At 39.0% G+C, this 12,361-nt stretch overlaps 1 protein-coding gene across 2 annotated transcripts in view; it reads right to left on the minus strand.

The window, feature by feature from the left end:
* Positions 1-12,361, minus strand: part of spop (speckle type BTB/POZ protein) — a 100,038-nt gene that overhangs the window by 47,662 nt on the left and 40,015 nt on the right. For both annotated transcript variants that reach the window (XM_063472345.1, XM_063472347.1), the window contains 2 exons: positions 6,274-6,477; positions 2,505-2,626 (listed from right to left, as the gene is read on the minus strand). In XM_063472345.1, coding sequence (XP_063328415.1) covers positions 2,505-2,626; positions 6,274-6,360 — 209 coding nt within the window. In that variant the 5' untranslated portion in view covers positions 6,361-6,477. The remainder of the gene's footprint in view (positions 1-2,504; positions 2,627-6,273; positions 6,478-12,361) is intronic.

A 12,361-nucleotide genomic window follows, 5' to 3' on the forward strand; every position in this document is an offset into this window, starting at 1 on the left:
GCTACTTTTATTACAATGCACCTGAAAAGTCATGTTCCAACACCTCACATGTGTGCATCAACAGTTCCACCTTTGATCTCAAACTTGTGCAGACTTCTGTGTCAAGCTGACCCAACCTTTATGTCAAGGATTGTCACTACTAATATGAGCCATTTTCAGTAGAAGTACACAGTGTCCATGGTGAGATCCGTGATCAGCAGTAAGCTCTTTGGGGTTTTTTCATTTTTTGTTAGGTTGTTTTTTTTGTTTTGTCCCCCCCCCCTCGCGCTTTTGGGTGGATTGGGGTTTTTGTTTTTTGGAGGGTTTTTTTAGGAGGACATTTAACCCAAGAACAGACCAACTGTTGAGGGCTTCAGCAGTAATTGATTAAGGAGCCTGAGGGAGAACATTCAGTGCAAACTCATGACCTGTGGTGCGTGTCAATTGTACACCAATGCACACAAACTGAACTTTGGCCACACAAGCACAGTCATCACTCACCACCCGCCATACTTGCCAGATCTAGATCCTTTCAATTCTCTTCTTCCACAAAAACAAACGCAAGTTGAAGATCTAGAATCCTTCATAGACATGAAATTGGTCTGAACAGCAAGAGTTTCCTCGAAAAAGTAGTGTTACAGGTGCTGCCGAATTTCACAAGCAGACTGGAATCGGCCAAATTGAAATGAGGGTAAATCCAGCAGAGTTTTATAGTCAGTAGTGGTACAACACAGTTGAGCGAAGAGCAAAGAGTCTGAGCTTTCCTAATATTTCAATCTCAAACAGCAATAATTATAAATAAATATCAGAAATCTAAAATAAACCACAGGAAAAAAGGGTTCTCAGCAATGCAACAGAAACCAGTTTCACAAAAGAATCATAGCTTTGTGTTTACAACATATGGATTGTTTGTTGCACAGCCTGTTACAGTTTAAGTAGCATCAAACACTTTACCATGACCATATGGACTGTTAAGCATCTGGAAACTGTAATTCTGGAAATTATTTTAGACAATAATATTTTACGACATTATATGAATTACTGTAATAATCCTGACATCACGTCATAGTCAGCTGCCAAGTAAGTCTTACATTTTTCAAATTAAATAACCTCTACTTAAAAAGTATTGTAAGGTAAAAGAAAAATGAACTGAAAATTTGATTTTTAGTTATGGTAATATACTACAGAATAGCCATTTCATACATTTTCATTGTTTTGTTCTATAATGTAGCCAACCTGGCCTGAATTCTTAACAAGTTCTTATTAATTTATTTATGTTTGTCTCTAGTTTTTATTGTACAACTTGGGGGGCTGATCTGCAGTGCAGTGCACTGGAAAAAGATGCAACTGAAAAAGAGTTATGCTACAGACGGTTAAAATAAAATAAATAAATAACAGAATCGTTCACCCGGAAACAAAAGACTAATTAAGTCGTCATTCTTTAACATGACACAGTTTGCATCCAATTTAAACAGGCAACTTACATAACCCAACGTGACTACTGCATTGTTTTATCCCAGGATATAATCATTACCTTCATCCCCCTAAAATATCTTTGGCCACTACATAAATGCATGAGATTTTAAATGAGTGACCCTGACTTGTGTGGAAATGAAATCACTGGCATGTCATACTTAACACAAATCTTTGATGATGTGGATCCAAAAAGTACTCATCAGTTCAGCCATCTACGGAAGTCTAAGCATGACAGCCTAGTAGCTGTTCACTTAGCCAGTTTGTACAGCTGCACTCTCGGCAATTAGGTACATTTCCAACACCGGATGGAATAAGTCTGTCAAGTCATTTCAGGGCAAACTAGTACAAAATCAAATCATATTACTGCCTTCAAAAATTTCGTTTTGACAAGGAAGAATAAGCACTGTAGCACCTTAAACATAACAGTTTTTTCTTTAAACATTTTTTGCCACACTTTGCAGGAATCAAACAAAGTCCAAAGCTACGATCTGGAAAATTCAGCATACATTTATCCATTTTCCCCTGGTCAGGCTGTGAATAATAGCGGACGAAGAATTATAGAGCAATTTTCTGTGTACCTAGCCACATCCTCCACATCCCACAGTTCTTCCTGGGGAGTTGCCAAGATGTTTCAAGGAAAGATGGAGGTGTGAGCTACTCATACTCCTCAGCCTAATATTTTAAACACGACAAGCAGGAGGGTGCTCATCTCAGAGCAAAGTCCCCTCATCTCAGAGTAAAGTAATCCAATTTAAATGTGGGTTTAACCTCAGATCAATTCATGCATACTAAGGTGTCATGCAAGAAGGTTAATTTTAATTTCAAAACATATGCTAATAAACACTGCAAACACAGACACGTTAAAGGCACAGAGCAATGATTGATACTCCACGTGTAGAAGCACGTAGATCACGTAGATCTACCTTTCAAAGGTACGAAAGTTGAAAATCCTTAAGACAACTTCTTGAAAGGACATTCTCCAAAAGCACTCTTACAGCAGGAATGCTGTACTTTATATGTGATAGCTAGAATGATGAGACTTTACTAACCATTTGAGTTTGTCATTGGCTCCTGAGGAAAAAGTGGAGCTTTTGATGACCTCTCCCATCTCCTCACGACAGAAGCTGAAGTTGTTGATGGTCCACATGTAGGAGAACTTCACCACTTTGATCTGCATAGAAAAAGCACAGGATCGGCTGAAACCAGATCTCTTTTTTTATATATTTATCTATTCTATATGGGTAAGTGGTCTTTGGTCAGCCTGGACTTCAAAACCGCACATCAAAACTGCCTTTCATCTTAATAAACACTGACAACAAACGAAGGGAAAGAAGAAAGGATAATGGAAAAGTAGCAACGGAAAAAAAACAAAACAATTTTGCAAGGACATAGCAGAGATGAAAAAACAGACATCATCAATGACATACTTTATCTACCTTTGCTCTTAACAGGAAAGTGTTATCTGAGCTAGTAAAGCCTACACTGCAATAACTATAACAAATACAATTTCATAGAACAGATAACCATTAAACAAAGAAAACATGTAAAATGACATCAATTTTTATTTAAAAAAAAAAAAAAACTTTGGCTGGTAATGTTGAAGCCATCAGGGAAAAAGCATATCAGCAAGCTAGATTTAATATTGCACAAATACCAAAAAAGTAAAAAAAGATCCACCATTAAAGATTAGCAAAAGCTGCACCGGGCTGATTAAAGCAAAAGATACATATTGTGTAGCACTGTTCAAGAACACCTTTATGGCTGAACTACTCCTCCAATTTAACACTGCACCTTGTAAGTTTAGAGAACTTTTTTTAACATTCAAAATTGATGCAGCAGAACCAGCGATATCTTCCACCTTGTTAAAACACAGAACCTAGTTCACCCACAATATAGCTCAATGTCTGACAGTTTATCTTGTAATCTGGGTGTAAATTATAGTAGTAACTGCTAATATAGCCTTGAGCCTCCAGCCCCAAGCAGAAATAAGAAGCAAGCAACAAAAATCCCTTACCAACAAACCAACAATGTTTGAAGAAGCTTGAAGCAATTTGTCAGACTGTGCATAGCCAATTCTAAAGCAACGATTGTACTTTATAAATGATGAAGATAATTTTGCTTGCATGAATCAAACTGACATTTGATAATCTACGGGCAGAAAACAACAAAAGGAGGAACCGAAAAAAAGAGCATCTCAACCTCCTAACTGCATGGAAGCATCCAACAAAAGGGACGGATTACCAAGTAATTACCAAATTACTAAATTCAGAGTTCTTCTGGGGTAGAAGCAGATTATTTTGCTAAATCCAGCCAGGTACTGCATATGGTACTGTGCAAAAGTCTTGAGTCAGGCCTCATTTCGTTATATTTTGCCTCCAAGGAACCAAACGTTCTTGTAATTTTTAAAGCGGTCTTGAGCAGTAGTTCTCCTGGCTGGTTAATCATAGTTTCATTTAAAAATTAGTTGCTTTTTGACTTATTTTCAGACTAGTTCTTGTACCTGAACATTTTCACCAGCATTTTCTTTTTGTTTGTTTGTTTAGTAAGTCACTTAACTTGACTCATTCAAGCATAAAAAAGGAACTTAACAAAAGGGATAAAGCAGTGTTGTATCTACACATAACAGGAAAAAAATGGCAACAAAAGGTTTTTAAAGGTGCTCTGTAGCAAACGGTCACGAAAGTTTAACCTGTAAAAAATGCAAAAAAATAACATTGTTTTACAGGCATAATATAGTGTTTTTGCAACACCAAGGTGATTCCCAAAGAGCCATTGGCCATAAAAGTGGCTGGTCTAAATACCACTTGCAGCCACCAGTGCTAACCCTCAGCCTCCTAGTGAATACACCTATGGTATCAATTTCAAAAGTGACTGCATTCAGAATTTGCCCTGTGACCTTAAGATAAAGGTCACCGGGATTCAAACCTGTATGAGAATTTTAGCAGATACACCTATTGGTACCAAAACTCCTATGCTACCTCGTTATGTTATCACATTAAAAAAGCTGCTTGTCCATGTTGCCTGCCTGTCTAGTGGGGGTTATAATAACAATAACTAAAAGTCATGTTATTCAGCAAGGACCAGACACAGGACCTGAGAAATGTATTTGGTCCATCAGTTGATTGATCTACCGTTTGCTGAACCCTTATCACAGGGGTGTCAAACTCCAGGCCTCGAGGGCCGGTGTCCTGCAGGTTTTAGATCTCACCCTGGGCCACCACACCTGAATCACATGATTAGTTCATTGACAGGCCTCTGGAGAACGTCAAGGCATGTTGAGGAGCTAATTTAGCCATTTAAATCAGCTGTGTTGGATCAAGGACACATCTAAAACCTGCAGGACACCGGCCCTCAAGGCCTGGAGTTCAACACCCCTGCCTTATCAGAAACAGTCTCAGTGCAAATGTGGCTGTCAGAAAGCCATTTTTAAGGAAGCGAAATGAGAAGAAAAAGCTGAGGTTTGCCAAATTACACAAGAACTGGACTGAAAATCAGTAGCAAAAGGTCTTAATGAGTGCTAAATCCAAATTTTTAATTTTTAGATCAAATCGTTTTCAAAATGTATTAAAGAAGTCAGAGGAGAGGTACAACACAACAACACAGAGGTTCTGTCATCCTTTGGTGCTGCATTTCAGCCAGTGATCTCATCAAAAACGATAGAATAATGAAAAAAGAAAATACTGTCAGATTTTGATTCATCATGCAATACCATCTGGAAACTGTCTGATTGGCAACAGCTTCATTTTTCAGCATAACAATGATTCCAAAAACACTGCCAATGCAAAAAAAAAAAAAAAAAGCACCTGGATGGAAGAACACACAATGGAACACACAACTATCAGGCATGGATTCACATCCCCAGAGACTGGACTTCAAAATTATCTAAACAGTTTGGGATCATCTGGACAGACTAGTGAACAAAAGGCAGATGACATCCAAAGAAGATGTCTGGAATTTCCTGAAGAAGCCTGAAGAACTATTCCTTATAACTACTTAAAGACATTACGAGGAAGCTTGCCGAAGTGAGTTCAGGCTGGTTAAAGACAAAATCTTATAAATCCTCTAACATCTTTAAAGACCACAAATTAAATAACCTCAGCATTTACAAGGGGTGAAATTAAAATTATGGTTACAAAAGGAGTCCAGTAAAATATACCCTATTTCTTATTTCTCAGTTTGTACATCTTCATTTCCTTTTCTCGCATTTTACCAGAGTATCAAACGAAGGAGGTGATAAAGAGATATGAGGAGAGAAGAGCTGAGGCAACAGGCATTGAACAAAATTAAAAATCACTGCTTCAGAGCCTCATTTATAATTGATTTCTAGCGAAAACAACTATTGCCACAGGTGTGTCATAAATTACTTTGTTATATCCCAACTACAGCTGTATTTGTTTCATCTCAGATGGTCAACGGTTTTGCAAATCAGCAAAATATTATTTATTAAGTCTACTTTTTTTATTAAATTAAAAACGTGGTGCAATGTGACCAGATATACTGTTTTTGTTAAATCACACACATTCTTCAGATCATTTTCACTTCAGATGCATTTTAGGTATTGAGACATCCTTCAGCATTGTGTGCTGAGATTAATTTCCGTGCAAAAGGACAGGAGACACAGGAGACTGTCCGTACTACTAATATTTACCTGCATGGAGTTGTTAATAGCACTGGTTAGTGGTTACCATCTTAAGTAATGCCTGACAATCTAACTATAATATTTTAAGATGCATTCTGGCCTGATTACGGTTCAGTTTAGTAAAACACAAGGAAGTGAAAAAGTGAAACACAAAATATAAAAAGTCATGCATTACTCACCTGAGTATAACACCAGCTCTCAGCCACAGGACTGCTGGACATTTCTGCCGGTGGTGGGGGACTTGGTACTCTGGACATTGCCAGCATTGATGCTGAGAGCACCGAGTTGGGCAGTGGCAGCAGCCAGATGTGGGATGAGGTGGTATGAGGTGTATGAGGGAGGAAAGGTCCAGTAATCAGTCAAGCTGGCTGCCTCTAAAACCCCTGCCATACAGAGAACAGCAGAAAGTTGAATCCAGTACAACAGAATGCCCAGACTCTAAAATAGCTACAGGTTCCCTGTAGTGTCACAGAAATACAGCCATTAAAACAGTTTGACTTTTAAAGTAACAAAACCGATAACTAAGAAATCTGTGACCTTGTGCATCCCGTGTGTGTACGTGCCTCTCTTTGTACATGTCATGGCAATTCTTAATTAAATGTTTGGTCTAATTGAGTGGTATTTCCCAGTAAGTAGGAAGTAAGGGCTCTGGATTTATTTGTTTTAAAAGAGTCTTTGGCAGTCAAAGCACAGCAGCAGCGTGCACTCGGCTTCACTAAGGGAAGCCTTCCTTTATCTGCGCGTGGTTTCGTCTTTGTTTTGCTTTGAGATGAACAGAGTGCTGTGCCAGCCATGTGATTCCAGCCAGGCTGCACCCATCCGCTGTGGCTGTAAGTGAAGGGCAGGACTTAAGACTTTCATCTCAAGCAGCCAGTCTGTACTCACAACACACACAAGGTCACACTTTACTTTCAAACGACTAAGAAAGGTCAAAGTTTTGTTTGATAAGCACCTGTTCCAAGGCTGTTTTTATTCCAGAATACTGCGGTACAGATTTAGACTGTAATGGCTACATCACCTCTCCGCTTCCATTTGAAGCAAAGTGGAGTTTCCTCATTATTTTCCTATTCTAATTTTTGGTCCGTTCTATACTAGCAGTCTCAAATGCCTGAACATCTTACTGAAAAATAAAAAGGAATATGCACGGTTTGGTTTCAAAGTGTAATTTCTCTGCTGTCTAAATCTCTCATTTCCTCTCGTCTCATTCCCCTACGCTCCTTTCAAGTTCCTCTCCACAAATTTCATACCTAAGTCATCAAGGTCTCAAGATCTGGCTTTTCTCACTCAACCTGCAAGTCCCCCTGATCTCCTGCCAGAGAAACCCTTCCACTCCATTGCTTAATTAGTGTCTGATTGAAAGAGAAGTTTAGGACCTAAGAAAACTTGGCAGAAACAGTACTGGACCAAGAATCCAGAGAGACAAAAAAAGGGAAGGAAAGGGGTAAAAAGTAAGAGGAACCTCTGTCTCTTGGTGAGTGGATTGGAAACGGAAGAGGCGACACGCGGACCTCACCGGCTCTAGAACCAGACAACTTAATTAATGTTTAGAGCTAACGCCTGAATCTGATCATCTCAATTCAGTGCCCCCTTTTCTTCTTTTGTGCCACTTGTATCTGATGAAAACACTGGTGGCATTTTCGCTCAGTAAAACAATAAAATATTAATCAAAAAAAAGTCGGGAGAAAAAAGCTGTACTGATTTGCAATTTAAATTACCTGAGACTTCCTGGCAATTAATTACAGTCTATACGAGTGAGCGAGGGTGATTTTTTACATGCGTGTGTGTTTCCTCGTGTCATCATTCTGGTATTGTATCACAGTGTATTCAAGGCACAATTTACCAAGTGGCTTTCTTGTATCATGTCCCTTAAAGAGCACCATGAATGCCAAGTAATCACAGGAAATCAATTTAAGAAAACATGACAACACTGGCAGCACTGCTAACAGCCTCACAGCTTTCTAAATAGACCCAGATGACACTTAACCAGAAAAAAGCTTGGGATGTTTTTTTTCCTTGTTTTTCATGACAAACATCAAGAGCAAAGCAGTAGGAGAAAAGCAACAATAACAACTGAGAGACAGAGGAGATGCGTGCTAATCATAGGACTCCCTCAGGAGAAATGTCTTCAGACAGTTCATTTGTCACGGGAATCTGAAGATGACGGTGTGAACGAAAGGAATGGCTAATAGGTGATAATGCATATGATGTAGGGAAAATAAATATTGTCACATTACAGTGTATGGCAGGCACAAAGACTGTGCTCTCCCAAAGGCAATTAAAAGACAAAGGAAAGAGGTAATCGAGGAGCTGTGGTTCAGATAAGGACTGAAGAATTTTTTGCAGCTACTTGGTAGCCATCAGCACTTCCAAGGTTGGATAAAAAGCAGTGAAAATTAGGATGAGGATAAGAAGTGCTTAGAAAGAGAGAGAGCAATGCAGAAGGACAGCAAACAAGTTCAGATTCTGCAGAGTATACATCAAAATTTCTCTGCCTGCAAATACAGCAAACTAAAGAACTAGACAACAGTTTATTATTCTGCAACAAAAGCATACAAACGCTGTGCTAGGGATACTGCATTGTGAAGACTAAATGACCTGTCCTTCTTTATCACCACAATTTTTGAGGGCTATTGTTGTATTGAACACCACTAAAATAAGAGGTTCTATTTTTAAATCTGAAAAACTAATGTCACAAGCTCACCAAAGTATTTTCTGCATGGTTTTCACATCCAATTTACAGGCCATATAAAAATGAATTGAGTCACAGAGATGTCACCACCTGGTTTGTAAACTGCCATTTCAAAGACTCAGTTTTAGCATTGTGGCATTGGCTCTCCTTTTTTTGTTTGTTTATTATTTTGTAACTGTTAAGTTACAAGATAAAACTACTGAGCCTGGTTAACAGTGCTGCGATGGACTACATCACACAGTCACAGAAACCTGCTAACGCTAGGCGACTGTTAGTAAAGACAAAATAATGCCAAAGGTTAAATGTTCACAAAAATTTGTACAGGGGAGTTATTTAAAAGTTTGCCCCCGAACAGCTGTTGCAAAAAAATTTTCATTTCTGCTGGGCATTTTAGCATAGAAGTCCATGGGGACTCATCTTCAGAGCAATTTGTCATCATTTGAGTAACTGGAAATGAGGAACCGTTTCTGGCACTTCTGCATGAGCCTTATTATAGTCTTGGATGTTGCCACTCTGGTTTTAACCCATTCTGCACTTACAATAATTACAGTTTAATCAAAAACAGAAAGTGCATGGTAGAAAAGAGAAAATGTTCTGCACTCCTGTCCTTCAACATCAGTTTTTGCACATGTTTATTGAAAATGTCATTATCACAACATCTTGACTGCCAAGACACATCATTCCTGATTTTCTGGAGGTTGAAGATGCACAAAAACCTCAGCACTAAAACCTCTTGCAACCATTCATTTTTTAACCTATGGTTCATTTCAAGGAGTCATGTTTTAATAAATGTTCTTACTTTACATTTACATAAGTGTCAAAATGGTTTATGTCTCTCCACACACTTACACTTAATGTCTCTCAACACACTTACACTTAATCCTAAATGATATACAACAATTTATCAGCTCTTTGACATTAGAATTTCCTCCGTTTTTTTACATTTCAGGACTACAGACAGTGAATAATTAGAAAAAGAAATAGTTTACAAACTACATAAGCAGAATAAATGTACCCTACAGATCAGAATTCAGTGCTATGTTGGGTTATAAGTGTAACTTGTGTGCTTCCTTAGGGCATGTCGTCATTTTTTACCTTTTACCTTGCAGAAGATTATGTTCAAGATGCCCCTTTCAAATGACACCTTAAAACCAGAATGCAGCCAGCAAAAAAAAAAAAAAAAAAAAAAAAGCATGGCACAAAACAAGTTTGATCTTCTGTTTTCTGTATGTATAATGCAGAAGGTGTGACTGTGTAGCAAAAGGAGTAAAGGAGGATGGACCAACTTCAACCCACATTCTCATCCCATGTCTGCTTTCAGAAAGGTAGGCCAGATGAGGAGAGTGAGACCTGGAGCCCATTTATATTCATTACAGAAAGACAGTCTGCTCTCACTCTACCAGTCCAGCCACCATCTCTCTCCATCTCTCTGTCACATACTTCAACACGCCAGGGAAGAGACTCTGACAAACCAAAAGACAGATAGATTCAACTTCTTCTGCATAAACAAGAGGTAAGCGAGATGATGCTGCGTCTGCCTCTGCCATCAGGATGAGAGCTAGAGGCCACCAGCTGTCCAGACTCTTACAGCCCCACGGTATACTGGTACCACATCACTAACATGTTACACACTAAGTCAATACATGACACTCGGCTCATGGTGTAATAATTCCTGTGCTGCGATATTCACTCCATCTGTAAATTTTACGTGGTGATAGCATATTCTGCACATATGTTACCTCCATCTGCAAATCTGATATTGTGAAGAGCTTACAATGCATATTTACACTCGAGGACACATTTCTGTTCATTTGTTTTTCCATCTGTGCTTGTGACAATCTGAATAGCTGGTGATGCACATCGCTTGCACAGCCTTCCCAACCCAACCTCAGTGTCAGTGAGAACAATGCATATTTAGCTTGTTTATTTTCAATATGTCTAGCTGTTGGAGTATTATCTTTACTTCATTGCAGGTTAAAAATATTTATTGGCCCTTCTAAAAAAAAAATTCTTAACAGTATCAAAGAAATGCCAAGTTTGCCAGACATTTGATATTTAAAACATTTCCAATCATTTAACTGGACTTGCTTGGGTTTGCCAGATAAAACGTGTAGATCACCAATAAGATTTCCATGCACAGGTTAACAACCATGGTTTAGATAGGAAGAGAAATGGAGAAAGGATAATGTGAACAATGTTGTAGAGGTGAGGAGAATATCAGCCAGGATCATGAGTTTGAAGGTGGAAACTGAAGCGTTGATGCTGAATGTTATTTGATGAAGAAATGCAAGTAAAAAGGAACAGGTGTGATGAGGTGGTGTTAGATAGATATAGTGTTAAAAAGAGAAAAGCAAAGTACAGATGGCAGAAAAAAGGATGGATGAGGTGAACACGTATTTCAGGAAGAGGCAGGAACATAGGGTGACAAAAGATTGGAGAAAGGTGTACACAGGTAGACTGTGCCTCACGCAGAAGGTGCAATCTGAAAGAGATACAAAACTGCATAGTAATGTCAGGGGAGAGTGTAGCTACGCAGCACAAGATTCTAGTCTGTAGAAAGGAGGAAGCAAAAGAAAGTATTTCTATGGATTAAGTAGTGGAAGATGAGAAAGTAAAGGTTGCGTAGAATACAGGGAGGAGTTGAGACAGGTTATGGGTGGTAGGGAGGACTGGGAAAGTACAGCTGAAGTGGTAAGGTAATTTGCTAAGAAAGTGTACCCTGTGGACAGAGAAAAGGAGACTTGGGTTTGAATGAGGAGGTACAGGAAAGTATTCAAAGGGTTAGCAAAGAAACAAGAGGGATAGTCAGGGGGACGAGTAAAGTAGACAGAGCATTGGGAGGCTAGGTGGCAAAGAGAAAGGAAAAGGTGTGTAGTGATTTCTATGTGAGGCTGGACACTAAGGAAAGGTGCTGAAAGATGTTGAATATGGAGCTGCCAGGTAGGAGGAAAAGAGGAAGACGACAGAGAAGATTCATGGATGTGGTCAAGGAGGATATTCAGAAGGTTGATGTGACAGAGGATGCTCGGGATAGGGTGAGATGGAGGCAGATGAACCACCGCAGTGACCCCTAAAGGGAGCAGCCGAAAGAAGAAGCTCATGCATAGAAATGCTGGAGAGTGCACATTGTTAAGCTGCTGGGCTGACAGAGCATACATCAGTTGTAATTTTCTCTGAATTGTTAGCCTGACTTCTCCCAGATTGTGTTCTTTTAGACCAACTCTAAAACTCAAACAAAAAGCATCTTTGACAAAGAACATTTGCTCATATTGTTTCCTCAATTAGACTGAACAGCCATAATGCTAAAACCACTGAAAGTGTAATGTTCTGGGAAACTTCAGATCCTGATATTTACTTGGGTGTTATTTGACATGAGGCACCCCCTAAACATCCTTGCAAATGATCACATTCCCATAGCAATGTCACTGGCAACGGCCTGCAGTACAATGCACCGTACCACACTGGACGGGGGAGAAAAAAAAAGAAAGAAAGAAAGAAAGAAACAGAAAAAAAAAAACTTTGCTAGAATGAGTCAACAAACATGACACAGTGTTTACTTGGTCTCCAAAATCCTGAGA

The sequence above is a fragment of the Pelmatolapia mariae genome, linkage group LG4 (assembly GCF_036321145.2).
Source record: "Pelmatolapia mariae isolate MD_Pm_ZW linkage group LG4, Pm_UMD_F_2, whole genome shotgun sequence".
NCBI lineage: Eukaryota > Metazoa > Chordata > Actinopteri > Cichliformes > Cichlidae > Pelmatolapia > Pelmatolapia mariae.